This window comes from Phaenicophaeus curvirostris, chromosome 22 (assembly GCF_032191515.1).
Source record: "Phaenicophaeus curvirostris isolate KB17595 chromosome 22, BPBGC_Pcur_1.0, whole genome shotgun sequence".
NCBI classification, from domain to species: Eukaryota; Metazoa; Chordata; class Aves; order Cuculiformes; family Cuculidae; genus Phaenicophaeus; species Phaenicophaeus curvirostris.
In genome coordinates, this window is record NC_091413.1 from 8,364,586 (window position 1) to 8,383,883 (window position 19,298).

The following is a 19,298-nucleotide window of genomic DNA, read 5'->3' on the forward strand; positions in this document are numbered from 1 at the left end:
GGGGTCAGTTCTGGGCCCCTCACCACAAGAAGGATGTTGAGGCTCTGGAGCGAGTCCAGAGAAGAGCAACAAAGCTGGTGAGGGGGCTGGAGAAGAAGAGGAGCGGCTGAGAGAGCTGGGGTTGTTTAGCCTGGAGAAGAGGAGGCTGAGGGGAGACCTCATTGCTCTCTACAACTGCCTGAAAGGAGGTTGTGGAGAGGAGGGAGCTGGGCTCTTCTCCCAAGGGACAGGGGACAGGACGAGAGGGAATGGCCTCAAGCTCCACCAGGGGAGGTTCAGGCTGGACATTAGGAAAAAAATTTTCACGGAAAGGGTCATTGGGCACTGGCAGAGGCTGCCCAGGGAGGGGGTTGAGTCACCTTCCCTGGAGGTGTTTAAGGCACGGGTGGATGAGGTGCTGAGGGACATGGTTTAGTGTTTGATAGGAATGGTTGGACTCGATGATCCGGTGGGTCTCTTCCAACCTGGTTATTCTATGATTCTAAAGGTCTCAAAATCCTCAAGTAACCATTCTTTCAATGTGCAAACAGAACAGTGACGCACGGATATTTCCAGATCTCCGAGACAATGGCTCACATGTTGGTAACAAACGGGGTGTCATAAAACCCGTGAATTAAAAAGCAAACCCTGCTGTAGATTCCTGTGCTGCAGAACTGCCGTTCCCTGCCGACCAAGGGGCTGCAGACGTACGGCAGCGCAGGCGAGAAGCGCAGCAGCACAGCACATGGATTAGGAATCATGGTTATTGTTGCATGCTAGGACGGTGCTGTCGGTTTGCTGTGACCCCTCCCTACAAACCCAGCTACTTCTTTAACCTTCATCTCCAACCCCGCTTCCGACCACACGTGGGGCACATTCCCCATTCTCAGTCTCTCCTGGCAAAAGACATCTTGGGCTTTATTCACATTCCAGTGGAGAGGGAAGGTGCAGGGAACACAAAAACCACAACCACCAGCTGGACTGGTGAGGATTTAAACCGCGGCCATCGCATGGAAAGAGAATTTGGACAGTTTGTTGTTCATTTTTCTTTTTCGACCAAAGAGCTGAACCAACACTGACCTGTTAGGGGAAGGGAGCACACAGCGGTGCGCATGGGGGAAGCAGTACACGGCCCTTTGCAGCAGAAATTGAGAACAACTCAACACCACCACGCTTGTAGCGTAGAACCTGAACAGGAAGGAGGTGCCTCAACCAGGTGAGGTTTTTCATCACCAAGACCAAAAACTGGAAGTTGGTACCAGAGAACACAATATTTCCTTTATTTTGTCTGACTCTGCACCACACGATGCCCATCCAGTGCCAGGGCTGACCACGTACAATGAGAGCGAGGGAAAAGCCTGTCGCCCCCAGCACCCGAGACAAGAATTCCAGCCAGGCACAGAGACCCTGTTGGACAATAAACACCAGCCCCAGGGACCTCAACCCATACACAAAGTGCTGAGATGTCAGGAAAGCAAAACAGGGAGAAAAATGTAGTGGGAAGAACAGTCTTCAAAGGGTTTTACTAATCCCACTAGATTCTCCCATCCATCTGCTCAATCCTTCCCTCAGGGTACAGCTTAAAAATCTGGGCCAGCTCAGGTCTCTTCTAATAAGCCAAGGCTCCAGCAGGCTGGGGGAAGCATGGAATTTACTTGGGAGCCTGCAGGCAAAAAAATAACCCAGAAGTGGGGAGAAAGAGAAGAAGCACATTCAATTTATTCTTTTGATTGCAGTTGGATTCAGCCTGGAGGAGAGAAGGTTCCGATGAGACCTTAGAGCAGCTTCCAGTACAGAAAGGGGCTCCAGGGAAGCTGGGAAGGGGCTCTTGATCAGGGATAGGATGAGGCAGAATAGTTTTAAGCTGAAAGAGAGGAGATTGAGAAAAGATCTTAGGAAGAAATATTTTGCTGTGAGGGTGGGGAGGCCCTGGCCCAGGTTGCCCAGAGCAGGGGTGGCTGCCCCATCCCTGGAGGGGTTCAAGGCCAGGTTGGATGGGGCTTGGAGCCCCTGATCCAGTGGGAGGTGTCCCTGCCCGTGGCAGGGGTGGGACTGGATGGGCTTTAAGGTCCCCTCCAACCTAAACCATCCCAGGATTGTTTACGTGTAACTGCTGGGGGAATGGACCCGGCTGCAGCAGAGGGAGAAAATAAACCTGAGCTGCACAAACACACAGACGTGTGACAGTGAGGCTGGGAGCGATCAGCAACCTGCCCAAAGCGGGGGCAGCCCGGAGGCGGCAGCAGGGCAGGGATTCCACAGCTCCCGCTGGGTATCCCCACACCCGGACAGGCCGGGCTCTTTGGGAAGAACCAGAATCTGAAGACGGGATTATTTTTTTGCAAAACATGGATTATTACATCTCCATAAAATCCACTGCCAGCAGTAAAACATCTTTATTTGCTCTAGTAGCCCAGACGTTCCAAGAGGTGTTTAGTGGGGTTCAGTGAGCAGCTACGTCCCACAAACAGCAGAGCTGGGGGTTTAAAGGTCCCTTCTGTCAGCGGTCGCTGCACAGACTTACTCAGGAAGCTTAAATAAAGAGGTTAATTTGCTTTGAGGGGAAATTCTGCCCTGTAAGTGGATGTTAACAAGCAGCTCATCTTCCCACTGTCACTCCCCATCTGCTGCTGAGCTCCGCCAAAGCCTTAACAGTCCAGAAGGAGACAAGTCCAACCCACACGGTGCAGCCGCTCCTCTCCCACTGGAGATCTGTGGCCTGACTCCCCTGCCTCACCTCCCAGCCGTCTGCCAAAGCAGATGGAACCTCTCTTCTGGGTATGTTCAGCTCTGAATGGCTGGCTGGGCACTTTGGATGTTTCCTGCATGGAACACAGCAGCTGTCTGGGCTCTCGATAAACATTATATGGAGGAAGAATTAATACAGAGAGAGAAATTGAAGTTGGATAAATCATAGAATCCCGAGGTTGGAAAAGACCTTTGAGATCACGTCCAGCCATACCTGCCCACTACTAAACCATATCCCTAAGCACTTAACCTGCCCATCTTTTAAACACCTCCAGGGATGGGGACTCAATCACCTCCGGTTCATCATAAAAGAATCTAAAAATACTGGAAAGATAAGGAAACTCATCCATGATTTTGCTCTGAAGTGACAGCAACACCCACATTACTCTGGCCATGGTGCAATGTGAAAAATCTCTTTAGTGGAACACAAACAGGGCAGTGAGAGCCAAAGGCTCCCAGGCCACAGGTAGCAGGCAGGATGGAGCCTCCAGACAGAAAATATGGGGAATTATTTGGATATCAGCAAGATAAAATTTGGCCTCTCTCTCCAACATTTATTTCGAACTCTAATGAGGTCATTGAAGGTGATGAGCTCCACAGATCCCGCAGCTTTGTAGAGATCAGCTGAGAACTTTGCTCATCCCTTCATGGCCCTCATGTATATTGACCTCACCTGTGCAACCAAAGAGATCCCACCCCTGGAGGGGTTCAAGGCCAGCTTGGATGGGGCCTGGAGCAACTTGATCCAGTGGGAGGTGTCCCTGCCCATGGCAGGGGTGGGACTGGATGGGCTTTGAGGTCCCTTCCTACCCAAACCATTCCGTGATTCTATGATCTCATGTCCTTTACCATACTGAATGTTTTAAACCATGAGCACATCTGGAAATGCTCCATCAGCTCTCTTTGCCACGAGGCCACACGTGCTGAACTGTTCTACTCTCTTTCTCTCTAAACTAGCCATTTTAAACGTGATCCACAGTCAAATCCTTCTGTTCGTGTGATGCAGAAATAATTCCCCGATGACTGTTCTGTACCTCTCGGCTGTCCCCTGCACCCCAAACACCACTCTGTTTGCAATCAGAGAGACTGTACCTCCAGGAAACGGTGGGGGAGCCCAAGGGTCACAGCAGTTACAACTAGAAGATCCATCTGGAGCAAAATCCCTCCCCGACGCCCCGCTGAATGCTACAACATCTGGAAGTCGGTGGGATAGGCCTTTACATGAAAGCTCAGCTTGATGAGAATATACGACTCTCCTAATTGCAGAGCACAAGCCTGGGAAGATTTACCGATGATGATAAATGGGCCAGTTTCTCTGCTGGTGTTTTATTGAGCAGTGACAGATCACAGGCACATCTCCCTGAGCGCAGGTGAAGCTCAGTTTGCAGCAGACCGGCATCCATCCAGCACTGCAAAACGTTCTGCCTTCACACTAGCAAGCATTTCAGGTATGAAAACCAACACATTTGCACTTTTTAATCTGAAATCCCGGGCTCCAGCTCCCCTACAACTCCACATGCTCCCCTTCCCACCCCTGCGTATGTAAATAAACCACGGAGTTTGAGCCAACTTCTTTCTCAGCACTTCCTCACTATGTCCATCCCGGCTTAGGAAACACAGATGCGGCCTTTGTGCACAGTGAGATCACAGGCAGACACCTGCTCGTCTCACTTTTAAGGAGGGGGCTCCAGAAACCTGTCCAACAAAGTGCATCTTTGACAGTTTGCCAGTGAATGGGAAAGCAACATCTACTTTGCATAAAATGAAATTGGATCACACCTGCTCTGTACACCCAACAAGACCTCAGGATCCCGCAAAAGCCCAACGGTGCTGGGGCAAATGACACAAGGGAGTCCAACCTACACAAAGAGGATGGGACCCAAACATCTGCCAGGGAGAAAATCATCTGCCAAGCATCTGGCTTGAATCAGAAGCGGGTGGGAGGTACCTGCAGCCACCAGAGAACATGCAAGGCAATTAGGAAGCTGCTGGCAGTTTTCATTTCCCTGCAAGCAAGCATTGCTCTCTGTGTATAAAGATTGCATGTCCTGTCCATCCCTCTCAGCATTTCACTCATAGCCCCTTGTCAAGGCAGAGGGCACAGTACACACCGACTGCTCCATCCCCTTCCTAATTCCAGCCTCAGCCCTTGTACTGACGGAACTTCCAGTGCCCGATGTCAGCTGGGAGTCCTCCGTCCAGCCAGGCCTGGGGGCTCCTCACTACAAGAAGGACATGGAGGGGCTGGAGAGCACCCAGAAAAGGGAATGGAACTGGGGAAGGGGCTGGAGAACAGGGCTTATGAGAGTCGGCTGAAGGAACTGGGTTTGTTTTCCCTCATGTCCAGGTGGAACTTCCCCTGTTCCAGTTTGTGCCCGGTGCCTCTTGTCCTGTTGCTGGGCACCACTGAGAAGAGTCCAGCCCCCTCCTCCTGCCCCCAGCCCGTCAGACGCTGACCAGCACTGACGGGTCCCCTCTCAGTCTGCTCCTCTCCAGGCTGGACAGCCCCAGGTCCCAGCCTCTCCTTCTCGTGAGATGCTCCAACCTCTCATCATCTCCGTGCCCTCTTCTGGCCTCTCTCCAGTTGTTCTTTGTCTTTCCAGAGCTAGGAAGCCCAGGACTGGACACAGGACTCTGGATGGAGCCTCCCCAGGGCAGAGGAGTCTGCTACCACGTCTCTCCCTCTCTTCCTTTATTCTGTCCACTCACTTATAAAGTGTTTGTACAGTTACTCTCCCCTTACAAACAGAGACAACTCCTACTGCAGTACATGGAAAACTGCACTGGGAAAACCACTGGGAAGTAGCAGTTCAGTGAACTGGAAGTGACACATCAGTTCCCAGGCTGTGACACAGGACAGGGACGCGACCTAAGGAACAGCTCCCTAGAGTGTAAGACCGCATCGCCCCAGGCTGGGTGCAGGAACACTCAGACACCTGGAGTCTTAGAAAGAGAGAGAGAAATTTAGGAATTGCCTAAGTGGAAGCACAAGTTTCTCAAAACTGACAAAGGCAACAAAGGCCCCCTGTTTGTGTCTGATTCAGGGCAACAACATTTCCCCAGCAGGAACAGACTCAGCAGCTGTTCCTGGACTCCTACTCCTAGATCCCACTTGGCTGTGCCATGTGGCCACGCTGTCCCCTCACAGAACAAAAAGGGTTGTTTGATCACTTGTACCAAGCGCAATCTGCAGCCGTTAGGAAGGGGAAAGACTGAGCAAGTGTTTCTGCATGCAGTTGCAAATGCTCCATGTAGCATTTTGACACGAGATGTGCCCAGCTCCTAACGCTGCCAGAGGCAGTGAATCAGGAGGCATTACCTTAGCTGCTCCTTCCCGCCTGCTCCTGGCCACCGAGTTAATCATTCCAGTCATCACTCGGAAAATACCCGATCTGCAGCCACGAGGCAAAAAGGGTTTCAAAGCAACGGCTCTCAACAGACTTCCTTTTCAAAGCATTGGAAGGTTCTCTCTGCCATTAGTTTGGAAGCCAGGATATTACAAAGCTTGTGAACACTTCAAAAGCTCCCACAAAAACACAAGGACATCTGCTACTCGCATTGTAGAATCAAAGGTGGTCAAAGAGCTTAAACACTGAGTTGCCCAGAGCAGGAGTGGCTGCCCCATCCCTGGAGGGGTTCAAGGCCAGGCTGGATGGGGCTTGGAGCCCCTGATCCAGTGGGAGGTGTCCCTGCCCATGGCAGGGGTGGAACTGGATGGGCTTTGAAGTTCCTTCCAACCCAAACTATTCCGTGATTCTATGACCAAAACCACAGATACTTTACCATGTACAAAATGATTCCCAAATTCTGAGTAGGACACCAGGTGACTGATGCCGCCAAGGTAAAACCATACCAGACCATCTGAGAGACAATAAAAACTTACTTTTGGTGCCCTAGGTTGGCTCCAGGCTGTACAAAAAACCTCCCACAAAGTCAAACTAAAAGCTGCTGCTCTTAGGTGATGTGGCAAACAGGATTTACAGCACAACAGCAGCCTTGCACTCAGGAGCTCGGTCCAGCTACTGCTAAAGAAACAGCTCAGGACACACAGCTCCTCCTCACCCTCCTCCAAGGCAGCATGCAGATCTCAGTTTTCTGCTGTGGATTCTGACAGAGCCTGTCCCGTTCAGCCCACCATGGCAACTCCAAACTGAAAACCTCTGGCCCAAAGCTGAATTGGGAAACTCAGTTTCCATTGTTTGTGCAGCAGCGGCGCATCACAGCCCCGGTGGTGTTTTTACGGTTACTTACATTGGAAGCTGGCCCCTGTGCTAATGCATCAAATGTAAATTAAACGATCTGCTGTTCAAATGATGACAGAAGCATGAATCTCTACACTAGAGAGGGAAAGTCAAACCAAACACGGCCGAGCAATCTGGGCCAAGGTGTACTGAGGACACCCATTCCCAACAGGCTCCTGTTTTCCTTGGCGCAGCTCTCGCGCACCACGAGGCCACAGCCAGAGTCGAGCCCTTGGCCTCCACTTCACAGCTGTGATTTGAAGTATTGGGAAGGCCTGGAATTAAATATTTGTCTGGGTCACCGTAACTCGGGTGTAATTCTGAGTACGCAGCCCTCACAACTGTCTCCAGATCCTTCTTCCTTTTCCATCAGCTTCTTCTCTAAATCAACAACATGGAAAGAAAAACCACACAGGTCTTGGGCAGGCTCCTGTGACTGCAATACCAACACAATTCCAATCACAGCCCCTTCCTTCCTCCTCTAGGTTCAAACCTGTACAAACCCACGGACTGTCGAACAGAGTCTGCATTGTCCTTTGTATCGAGAGCAACCACCAGCCCTGGGAAGCCTCATAATGGAGTTTTAGTCACTGCCAATCTCTCCAGTCACTCAGGACCGGACAATATCCCTCCTGTCCCTGCAGTTTATTACTCTGCTCATGTAATTGATTTCCACAGGCCAGATCCTAAGCAATTGCAGTTTCTCAGCGGCACAAGGCAGGGCGATGGCATTTTGGGCAGGTGGTGGGGAGAAGCGCCTTCACCCAGGGAAGGCAGAGACTGAGACAGCAGCACGGCCTGAACTCTCACCAGCCTGGCACCTTCCTCGTGGAAAACGGCTCTCAGAAGGAACTCACAACGATTAACGCTGGCACAAAACCCCAAATTATCGTATTTCTTCTTTGAGATTTTCTAAATGGGTGGCAGAAAAGAGCAAAAAGGGCACTAAAAGAGAACCAGATTCTCCAAGAACAGAAGAATTCAAGAGCCAACGCAAAATCTGGCTCGTCCACAGTGGCCTGTCTGGCTTTATGAACAAGGCACAACAGAAGAGGCCATCGTGCAGGAACCCATTCCAAACTTCCAGCAGGAAAGTGGGCAAATCTTATAGAGAAAAAAATCTGGGTAAGACACAAGGAAGCATAAGAATTCATGAATACCAAAAGAAAAACTAAGACTTAAATGCAAATCTGAACGACAGAATGTTTACTTTTAACTGAAAGCTGTGCTGCCATTAAGCAGAGCCCACAGGGCACCAATTGTTTCACCTACACAGCACGGGAAGAGACATTTGTACAACACCTCACAAAATCAGCTTTTTGTGCCCGACTGGGGCTACCGGGTATATAAATCCAGAAAGGCAGGGGCTTTTACAGACGTACCTGTCTGGTGAGGCTCCCACCGAGGTTCATGGTACCAGAACCAGTTTTGTTAGTCTGCAGCCACAGCATCACTGTGGAGGTCAGCTTGTAATGAGCAGTACGGCCACTGGACTTCTCCTAAAAGGGGAAGGACAACAAAAAGGATAGAGACAAGGGGTTAAAATCCCTTCAAACATGAAATGGGGGCCGGCCCTGAAGGTCCCAGGAGCAATAGGCCAGGTATTTGACAGGTTGTGAGAGCTGGGGTTGTTCAGCCTGGAGAAGAGAAGGCTCCTGGGAGACCTTAGAGCAGCTTCCAGTACTGAGAGGTGCTCCAGGAAAGCTGGGGAGGGACATTTTACAAGCACATGGAGTAATGAGATGAGGGGGAATGGCTTTAAATTGGAAGGGAGATTTAGACTGGACATTAGGAATAAATTCTTTATGAAGAGGGTGGGGAGGCCCTGGCCCAGGCTGCGCAGAGAAGTGACGGCTGCCCCGAGAAGTGGCAGCTGCCTCATCCCTGGAGGTGTTCAAGGCTGTGTTGGATGGAGCTTAGAGCAACCTGATCCAGTAGAAGGTGTCCCTGCCCATGGCAGGATGTTGGAACTGGATGGGTTTTAAGGTTCCTTCCAATTCAAACCATTCCATCATTCTCTATGCACAACTGCACTCAACACACTGTTTCTTGAGAACAACTAAGTGTGCACAATCCCCTAATTTAGCCAAGCCAATCAAGCCAGAGCAATTTAATCTTGGTTTTCTTTCCTAATTAATGACATTTATCTGCAGATCTTTACATTAAAAGAAAAAAATTGCCCCAGGATCCCATGCACAGGCAGGACCACACCTCCAGTTCTGCTGGGATTCTCTTTGATTATAGCCCTGACTTATCTCCATCCAAACTGCTTCAGGGAGTTTTCAAACATGAACAGGGAAAGAGTTTACAGCCCAAACACAACATGGCATTGTTCTGGGGAACACCTGCGCTCCCTAATTGTCTGGAATTAACTGGGTTTTTTTTTCACTCCAGTGTATCAGCTGCCCCAGAGGCTGTACCTGAACCTCCACCACATGGATGGAATCCCAGCATCCCTTAATCTTCTTTGATCCGTCTCCAGCTTTCTTAATGAGGATCACCCCAGCAAAACCATGATCCAGATCCCAGAGGTAGACAGAGGAGACTCCACCTTCAAAATACCTGCAGGATGCAATCCAATAGTCACGGTAAGAGTAAGCAAGACCCAAGCAGAAGCAGATATCTATCATCATCTTAATTCAGCAGCATCTCTACAACCTAGTAAAGATATTTTTCCTCTTAAGACAGCACACTCGCATAGCTCTACACCCATAAATGCAGCAGCTTCAACCATTTTATAATAAAGAGATTTTAATTACAAAAACCCATACGTTTCTCCGAAGGAGAATAAAAGCCTGGTGAGAAACAGAGCCAGCTGCAGATCTCCAGTGCCTGAGCAAACTTCCTCTGATTCCAATTAACTCCAACAGCTGGTAAAAGCATGAGCTACAAAGTGGTCTGAGAGCAAGGATTTCTTTTACAGTTTGGGGGCTGGGTTTTTCCCCTCTTCTCCCACTATCGGGAAAGTCTGGAAGTTCTTCACAACAAAGTCCGCTAATTAAAACAAAAGGAGCAAGCAAGGAGCTCTGTGCTGCTGTCTCAAAGGTTTGTGTGAAGGCAACTTACTGATTTATTGAAAACAGAGCTGAACTGAAGCCCACGTTCTTAGAAATGCAGCAATGTTGTTGAGGGCCACCTAATATTCCAGCTTCAGGAATGGAATACAACAGAAAATAGGCTAAACTACCTAAATCTCAGGTTTCTGTAGCAAAAAGTACGCTCTTAGAAAACTAACAAGGCAATAACATCTGCAGACCCCAGCTCCTTTGTCACACCAGTGCTGGGCTCCTTAAATGTCCTATGTGAGAGACACTTTAAAATAACAGTAAACAACCCAACGTCGCAGGAAGAAAGATGGATAAAAAGCGATTTGGGCTTCTAGAACACCAAAACTGCAACCCAAAGCATTCTGCCAACAGTTCCCAATCTCAAGTTACCAAATGGCCATAAAGAGAGCTGAACAAAAGGGAATATTCTTTGGTGGCACATGACACTTAGACCTCAGCAATGAATTCATCCTGCACAGTCACCATCGTCTGCGAAGAGTGAAGAAAAGGAGGAGAGGTAGCTTCAGCTAGATCAGTGACGCTTGAACAATCAGACATTTCTGTTCTCCTCTGAGCACACGTGTCCCCTGTTCTGCAAGGACACACAACACAGACAAACCACCCAAGAGTTCCTTGTCTGGAGGACAGCAACAACTCCTCACCCATCACAGAAGGGGCTGCTAAGAGGGACAGCTTCCAGCAGCAAAGCTGGGAGAGTCACATAGGTGAAACCCTCCTGTGCTCCTGCCTCTTATTGCCATAAGTGAGACGATCACACAGCTCTGCAAGTGACTGCATGTTTCACTTCTACTGCGAGAAAATAAAGCGTCACTCATCACCAACATGCCAAATGTATTGAACCTTCCCAACTTCATGCTCTCTTCCTCTCTAAACACAACCTCAACAGTTGTTAATGGCACTGAATGTTTCATTTACTGTATATTTTGAACCCTCCATATTAGCTGGGAGTTCTAAGGTACCAAGTACTTGATGAAGCTGGCAGACGCTGCCCAGGACAGTCTCCATCCCTGGCAGGGTTCAAAACCCATGTGGCTGTGGCACTTGGGGACATGGTTCAGCAGGCACAGTAGGGTTGGGCTGATGGTTGAACTGGACGAGCCTAGAGGGTTTTTCCAATCTCAATCATTCCACGATTCTAAGTGTCCTTTTTACAAGCCAGAAGAAAAGCTAATGAAGGTGAATGCAATTAACATCAGTGACTTCCAGCATATCCACTGCCCTGACAGATCAGCCCAGTGTGTTCTTTCAAGAACGCAGTCACCCAAAGAGCCCAAATTCCTTTTAATTGCATGGATCCCAGTCTGTACCAAAGCCAGTGCTGACCCCACGAGGGGTACATGACTTCATAGGCTTGGAGAAGAGTGACTGGAGAGCTGCCTGGAGAAGAAGGACCTGGGGGTGTTAGTCGACAGTGGCTGATCATGAGCCAGCAGTGACCCAAGTGGCCAAGAAGGCCAACAGCATCCTGGCCTCCATCAGGAATAGTGCAGCCAGCAGGAGTACGGAAGGGATCCTTCCCCTGTGCTTGCTGCTGGTGAGGCTGCACCTCAAATCCTGGGTTCAGTTTTGCCCCCTCACTACAAGAAAGACACTGAGGGGCTGGAGCACGTCCGGAGAAGGGAAAGTTGCTGAGGAAGGGTTTAGAGCACAAGCCTTGTGAGGAGTGCCTGAGGGAGCAGGGGTTGTTTAGTCTGGAGAAAAGGAGACTGAGGGGAGACCTCATCGTTCTCTACAACTGAGAATTGGGTGATCAGGCCCAGTGAACATGGGTTCATGAAAGGCAGGTCTTGCCAAACAAACCTGATTGCGTTCTATGACCAAGTGACCCACCTACTAGATGAGGGAAAGGCTTTGGATGTATTTTCTTGGACTTTAGTAAAGCCTTTGACACAGTTTCTCTCAGCATTCTGCTTAGGAAGCTGTCGCCTCTGGCCTGGACAGGCACACACTCTCCTGGGTGGAAAACTGGTTGAATGACCGGGCCCAGAGAGTGGTGGGAAATGGAGTTAACTCCAGCTGGAGGCCAGTGACAAGTGGGGTTCCCCAGGGCTCAGTGCTGGGCCCAGCCCTGTTCAATGTCTTCATCAATGACCTGGATGAAGGCATCGAGTGCACCCTGAGCAAGTTTGCGGACGACACTAAGCTGGGTGGAAGTGTGGATCTGCTGGAGGGTGGGGAGGCTCCAAAGGGATCTGAACAGGCTGGACCGCTGGGCTGAGACCAATGGGATGAGGTTTAACAAGGCCAAATGCTGGGTCCTGCACTTGGCACAACAGCCCTGAGCAGCTACAGACTAGGAGAAGTCTGGCTGGAAAGCTGCCTGGAGGAGAAGGACCTGGGGGTGTTCGTTGAGCCAGCTGTGGCTCAGGTGGCCAAGAAGGCCAATGGCATCTTGGCTTGGATCAGAAATGGTGTGACCACCAGGTCCAGGGAGGTTATTCTCCCTCTGGACCCACTGGTGAGACCGCTCCTGAAATCCTGTGTTCAGTTCTGGGTCCCTCACCACAAGAAGGATGTTGAGGCTCTGGAGCGAGTCCAGAGAAGAGCAACGAAGCTGGTGAAGGGGCTGGAGAACAAGTCTTACGAGGAGCGACTGAGAGAGCTGAGGTTGTTTAGCCTGGAGAAGAGGAGGCTGAGGGGAGACCTCATTGCTCTCTCCAACTACCTGAAAGGAGGTTGTGGAGAGGCGGGAGCTGGGCTCTTCTCCCAGGGGGACAGGGAACAGGACGAGAGGGAATGGCCTCAAGCTCCACCAGGGGAGGTTCAGACTAGATATCAGAAATAAAAAATTCACAGAAGGGGTCATTGGGCACTGGCAGAGGCTGTCCAGGGAGGTGGTTGAGTCACCATCCCTGGAAGTATTTAAAAGACGAGTGGATGAGGTGCTCAGGGACATGGTTTAGAAGTTGATAGGAATGGTTGGACTCGATGATCCTAGTGGTCTTTTCCAGCCTAGTAATTCTATGATTCTATGAACTGCTTGAAAGGAGGTTGTGATTAGGTGGGAAGCAAGTGCTTCTCTCTGATAGCCAGTAGCAGGACAAGGGGAGATGCCCTCAAGATGCATGGGGGAAGGGGCTTTGGTTGGATATTAGGAGGAATTTCTTCACTGAAAGGGTTCTCGGGCATTGCAGAGGCTGCCCAGGGAGGTGGTTGAGTCCCCAACTCTGGAGGGATTTAAAAGATGAGCAGATGTCATACTTGGGGATAAGGTCTAGATTGATGGCTGGACTCGATGATCTTAAAGCGCTTTTCCAAATGAAACTGTTCTGTGATTCTGTGTTTTTAGTGGGTGGTCACTGCTGCCCATCAACAAGCTCAGCCCGGCCACTCAAGCAACCAGTACACCCGATGCAGCCCTAGGACGCTTACCAAGGCACTGATAATGCACCAGTATAAAGAGAAAGCCCTTTGCTCCTCAAGGATGCTAAAGCCAGGCTTCCAGCAGGCAACTTAAACCTAACAAACCAACAGAAACTCTTTTTACACCCCCTGGGGAACTGGCAAATGGATTTTGGTTCATGCCATCAATCAGCCCCACAGCGAACCTCAGCTCCAACCTGAGCAACCCCTCCTTTGCCAAGAAGGGCTGCGTGAATCACAGCTCTGAGAGCAGAAGCTGCTGCCCCTTTCCAGACCAGATCTGTCTAAAAAGTATTCATCTATAGAAGTGAATTCACTCAGACTGAGCAAACAGCCCCTGAGAACACTACAGTGTGTTCAGACAGTTTCCCCATTCCCCACTTTATGAGCTCACTAAGAGCATGGAATGTTAATTAAGAGAGGGACCGAAACAAGGCTTTTGGAAGTTTATCCCTACCTACTGTACTTTGATCCTAATGACATGAAACAGGAAAAAAAATCATTTTTATGTGCCTCACCTTTATGAGATTTTACATAAAGGCTTTTGTGGGTATTTTAAGAATGTGCTAAAATGTTGTCTGAAACCACATGAAACCATGCAAGGAACCTCCTGCCAGAACTAACAGCGCACACATGGAAACGCTTTAACTCGCTTTTGTATATTTAATGAATCAAATATAGCATTAATATTGTTTTAAATACCAACACGCTATTTCAATAAAGCTGCGTTGCTATGGCCAGATCCAGTGTCCGGAGACTCAAATGAGAATGACCGAGCCGTTATGAACCCAAGGCCAGGATACGCATTGGCCAAAGCCTCCTCAGGGCTTCAATGCATTATCAAACACTCACTCCTCCTTCACAGGGAGAAGACATCTACAACTAATCACTACAGGTCAGGTCTGGAGAGGGAAATGTTCCTTGAAACCTTCTTTCTTCCAGAAAAATACAGAAGTGCTACAGGTTAACTGGCTGCTACGTAACAGAGACCTGGATGAGAGACAGATTGGGAGGAATTTAAATCTACATACATCAACCTGGATTTGCTGCAAGAAGGCTGGACTACCTCCAAGAAACTCCTCCACCGCAGACTTAAGAGCGGCACTTACTAAATCCAAGCAGGAGAGTTTACCAGCCTGGACAATGTCCCTGAAGGCATAAGTGGGTGTCTTCTCTGTTAAAGAAACAGGGGCAAAGCAGAGCCCATCGAAGGGAAACGCAGCAGTGACATGGAAATCACTGAAAGCCTAACAGCTCCTGATCGGACAGGATTGTCTTTGATCATCCATTCTGGAGAGCCCTGCTCCTGGTGCATTATCCTACAAGGCAATCCGTCTTCCCTAGAAGCTCGAATCCCCTCCCAAAGTAACTAAGGCCCAACACAAAGCTGTCAACACCTGCTTTTGAGATGTAGAAGAGTCTGAGGTAGGAGAAAACCTCAAGTTCATGCTGGGGTACCTCAGAAACATCCCTAAGGATAAACCATTTTCAAAGGATGGCAATTCAAAGCAAAGCAATCATTCCCCTTCTGCATAAGGACACTGATCCCTCAGGATCCCTCAGGTTCACCTACAGACAAGAGTTTGTTACAAAATGATGAAAAAACATCGTCTTATGGCTGCCACGTCCCTTTACTAACAACCAAACCCCCGCCAGATCACATGCGTGCTCTCTCTGAGCAGTCAGTGTTCTTCTGTCTGCAGTAAAATAACCTTTTATAAAGCTGTGCAGGAAGGTGGCTGAAAGGCCAACGCCATCGTTCCTTCTCTGTACAAGATTCAGAAGAGCGTTCCATTCCAAATCAATTCTGGCCCCAGTGCCAACGATCAAACACTTCAGTTTTATGCCCATTACTCATCAACCACAGAACTCCGGGAAAAAAAGCTGTTTTATACAAAAAATGTCACACTTAGGACTGACCTAGTTTACCGATGCGAGCATAAAAGAAAATATTTAAGCTACGAGTGATCCAAAGCTTTATGAAGTGTTTGAAGTTCAAGAGGGCGGAAACACAGGATGGAAACTTGTTTGAGAAGCTCGAGCTCCATGAAACTGGGAGACTGTGGCCAGAACAAAGCTGTCACTTCAAGAGGGATGGGATAAGTGAAGAAATCCCCCTGCTTCCAGCACAGACCTCCGGAAAGGAGGACAGCTCACTCACTGTGTTTTACCACTGAAGGACAGACCAGAAAAGGCACCATCACCTTCCCAGTGACATCCGACTTCTCGCAAATGGATCTGCACTGAGAAAAGGAGTTTCCACCACACAGCAATAAAAACAGGCCGTGACTTTAAATTACACCTCAGAAGCAAACCACTCATCCATAAAAACACTTGGTACTTTCCAGTAAGTAAGAGAGCCAGGGACACTGGGTGGGTACTGGTATCTGGTTATGTCTCTCACAGCACCAAGCCATAACCCCTGATGCCAAAGCACCAGGACTTGGAACCTCACACTGGCTATGCAAGCCTAAAAGAGCTACACAGCATTTCAGACTGCTCGTTTGAAGCAGCAAAATGTAATTTCTTTGTATCCCCCTAAAGGTTGCACAGCTATTTCTTCCAGCTATGTCGGTTCAGCATAGAAAGCGAATCATCTCCATCTGTTTAGATCTCCAGACTTCCAAGAAACCCATTGTTTAACAAACCTACCCAAAATAAAACACTGAGAATTCAACTACAGATGTTTTTACAGGAGGGACTGGAGTCACAATCAGAGAAGGCAGTGTCTAACAGCACCTCAAAACCATCCCCTAAAGGGCAGGTCAGGGAGGAGACATCCCAGCTGTTACTAAAACAGGTGAGGGCAACAGCAAGAGACTGGGAACCATTCTCAGCCAGCCCTTCCCCAACTCTTGCACTCCATCATGTCAACCCAGCATGTGAACAGCAACACAAATAGGGAGGCAGTGGCAACCATCAGCCATCCACCTCCCCCAAACCATGAGGCGTTCGTGCAAATCACCTGCCATCCTGTAGCTCAGGTGAGGGGGAAAGTCTTCAGCACAGCATCAAGAGACCTGAGTTGCCACTAAATAAATTTGTTGCCCGTATTTTCTACCCAGCTCCTAGGTAACGAGGCTCATGAGCCTGTTCTTCCATGAAAAGGACCATCAAGTACCAGGAACCAGCCTGAGTGAGATGTTTCTCCCTCTGCTGTGGGTACAGATCATTTATGATTCCCCTCTCCCTACTACTCTGGTCCCAGGGGTGCAACTGCAGGACACTGAAATCCTTACAACGGGGAAGCTGAAATGTCTGTGCGCTCAGAGCAGCTGCTTCCCCACGGGTTATGAGCACAGCCCTGAGCTATGGTGGGCTCCATGCAGGTACGTTACAGAAAGCCCTTCCAGCACACACAGGTGCAGACCCCCCCGAGCATGCATACCAATCTCCTTAGGTACGTGCAGCTCCAGTGCCAGGGGTACTTAAAGCACATCTGGACTGTAGCGGGATGACTCAACCGGCAAAGCAGAGCTGTGAAGTGCAAGAACTCTGTAAGAAAGGAAAATGGTATCCAAACAATGGGATCCTGAAGGCTACAAATCTCTCAGAACCTCCCATTTTGTGCTTCCCAGCACCTTCCATTATTTAAAAAAAAAAAGTGTATTGCACACATTTTCCTCACCATCCAATTGCTCTTGGCAGAGGGAAACCAATGACCAAATGCCTTTTGGGAGGTCACCTGGAAACAGTTCCATTAGCCACCTAGTAAGCAAGACAATGGGGCACTTTGTACCACAGCCAAAGGAGTAACTGGTTCATTAACTGCCAGGAAGCTAGACTGCTTACAGATCACAGAATGCTGGAATGGTCTGGGTCAGAATGGACCTCAAAGCCCATCCAGTTCCAACCCCTGCAAGGCCAGGGACACCTCCCACTGGATCAGGTTGCTTCAAGCCCCATCCAACCTGGTCCTGAACACCTCAAGGTATGGGGCAAACACCACTTCCCTGGGCAGCCTGGGCCAGGGCCTCCCCAGTCTCAGTGTGAAGAGTTTCTTCCCAATGTCTCACAGAATCACAGAATAACCAGGTTGGAAGAGACCCACCGGATCATCGAGTCCAACCGTTCCCATCAAACACTAAACCATATCCCTCAGCACCTCATCCACCCATGCCTTAAACACCTCCAGGGAAGGTGACTCAACCACCTCCCTGGGCAGCCTGTTCCAGTGCCCAATGACCCTTTCTGTCTCATCTAATTCTTTCCTCTTCCAGTTTAAAGCCACCTCTCACCACAGCCACGTGCTCTGCAGAGCTGCCTCTGCTGCATCACCTACCAGTCTGACATGGTTCAGACGCTGCCAGCTGTAACTCAGCTGTGGGTGGGAGGGGAAAAGACAGCAGCAGGCTTCTGTCCCATGTTTTAGTTTGCTGAAGTCCACGTAGACTCCAGGTTTCATGGGACACACTCTATATAGGCACAGACCAGATATACTACATAGTGGCTGTTATTTGTTATTGTTTTCAGTTTTCCATCATTAAAACCTAGCACAATGTAAATTTGTGCAAGCACAGCCATGCATTATCAGAAATAATCAGTTCTAAAATCTCAGATGATAATAAACCGAGATTTTAAATTGTAGTCCATTTTTGAAACATGTAAGTAATTTCTTACTGGGGATTTAAAGCCTTCAGGGAACGGCGTTTGAGGACAGTGCTGCATCACCAGTGCAGACCTCTTAACACAAGCTCTCCCTCTCCAGAGTTCAGGTTTTATGTAATCACTGAGAACCGTGGGAACTCAAGGGAAAAACTCCTCCCTCTGCTGAAAACCTCAGATTCAGAAGATAAGAATGCAGTCTGTGCAGAGCTGCTACAAAATGAAGCATCCAAAGACAGAAAAAAATCAGATAAAAAGCAACCAATTTAATTCTCACAGCATGACAATACGCTTAATTCTTTCCTCTCTTGGTCTAAGTTTGCTCTAATCTGTGTAATATATACCAACAACTTCAACACTGACCCTGATTTGAGCTGCCCATGGCTGAGTTAACAGACTCCAACACTGCTCTGTTTACTCCAACATCTAAACAACTTTCTTGGGAAAACATCATGGATTTCATTGTAAAAGTACGTAAGCACTGAAGCAGTGAGCATCCTGGCTGCTTCACTCTGTCTTAGGAGACCTCATCTTGGACTTATCAGGGGAACCCGGAGGCAAGGCTCTCACAGGTGACATAATCCTGATGTCACACCCTATTGTGCAAAGCCCCAGCCAGCAGCAAGATGGAAAGTCAGGTTTCCTTAGCGCTGGGATGCATAACAAACGCATCTGGATTCAATCTGCAGGGCCCTTGCTGTGCAAACCACAGCAAGTCTCCTGCCCAGGAGAAAGCCACCACAAAGGGCTGGTAACCCTTAATGAGGAACAGTGAGCTAATGGCAATAAAGTCACTTCAAAGCCTTCCAGGGGTTTTTAGTTTAGGCAAACTAGGTTTACATCTAAACACAGACAGAACACTTATATAGAGAGCTCACAGCTGCCTAATCATTGAGAGTTGAAAGTCGCACTGCAGGCATCGAGGCTCAGCGCCTGCTCCCCCCACACACCTACGGGCAGGAGCACTGCGAAACCACCCGCACTAATTACACCGCTCACATGTGGGCTCCTCTCTGCTGGGTGGAATTAGTGCTGTTCCATGCACAAAGTAAATCAACTGCGGTCAAACAAATCAATACAGCAATTGCTGCAAATGTGTGAGAAGTGCAAAGTATTTTCAGGATCAGAGAGGAATGAAGTGCACCCCGAGCAGTGAAACCAGAGCAGGTGAGGGGCTGCAGGAAAAGCTGGGAGAGGCTGTTGGTTGGGGAGTGTATAGAGAGAACAAGGGAAACAGTTTTCAGCTGAAAGAGGGGAGATTGAGATGAGATCTTAGGAAAAGATGTTTTCCTGT

General features: G+C 49.1%; 2 protein-coding genes across 3 annotated transcripts in view; one reads left to right on the top strand and one right to left on the bottom strand.

Annotated features, from left to right (window-relative positions):
• MICOS10 (mitochondrial contact site and cristae organizing system subunit 10) overlaps positions 1 to 19,298 on the top strand; it is a 285,369-nt gene that overhangs the window by 194,367 nt on the left and 71,704 nt on the right. The window lies entirely within an intron of this gene.
• Positions 1 to 19,298, bottom strand: part of CAPZB (capping actin protein of muscle Z-line subunit beta) — a 70,971-nt gene that overhangs the window by 5,834 nt on the left and 45,839 nt on the right. For both annotated transcript variants that reach the window (XM_069874462.1, XM_069874460.1), the window contains exons 5-6: positions 9,389 to 9,530; positions 8,351 to 8,467 (exon numbers count right to left, since the gene is read on the bottom strand). In XM_069874462.1, coding sequence (XP_069730563.1) covers positions 8,351 to 8,467; positions 9,389 to 9,530 — 259 coding nt within the window. The remainder of the gene's footprint in view (positions 1 to 8,350; positions 8,468 to 9,388; positions 9,531 to 19,298) is intronic.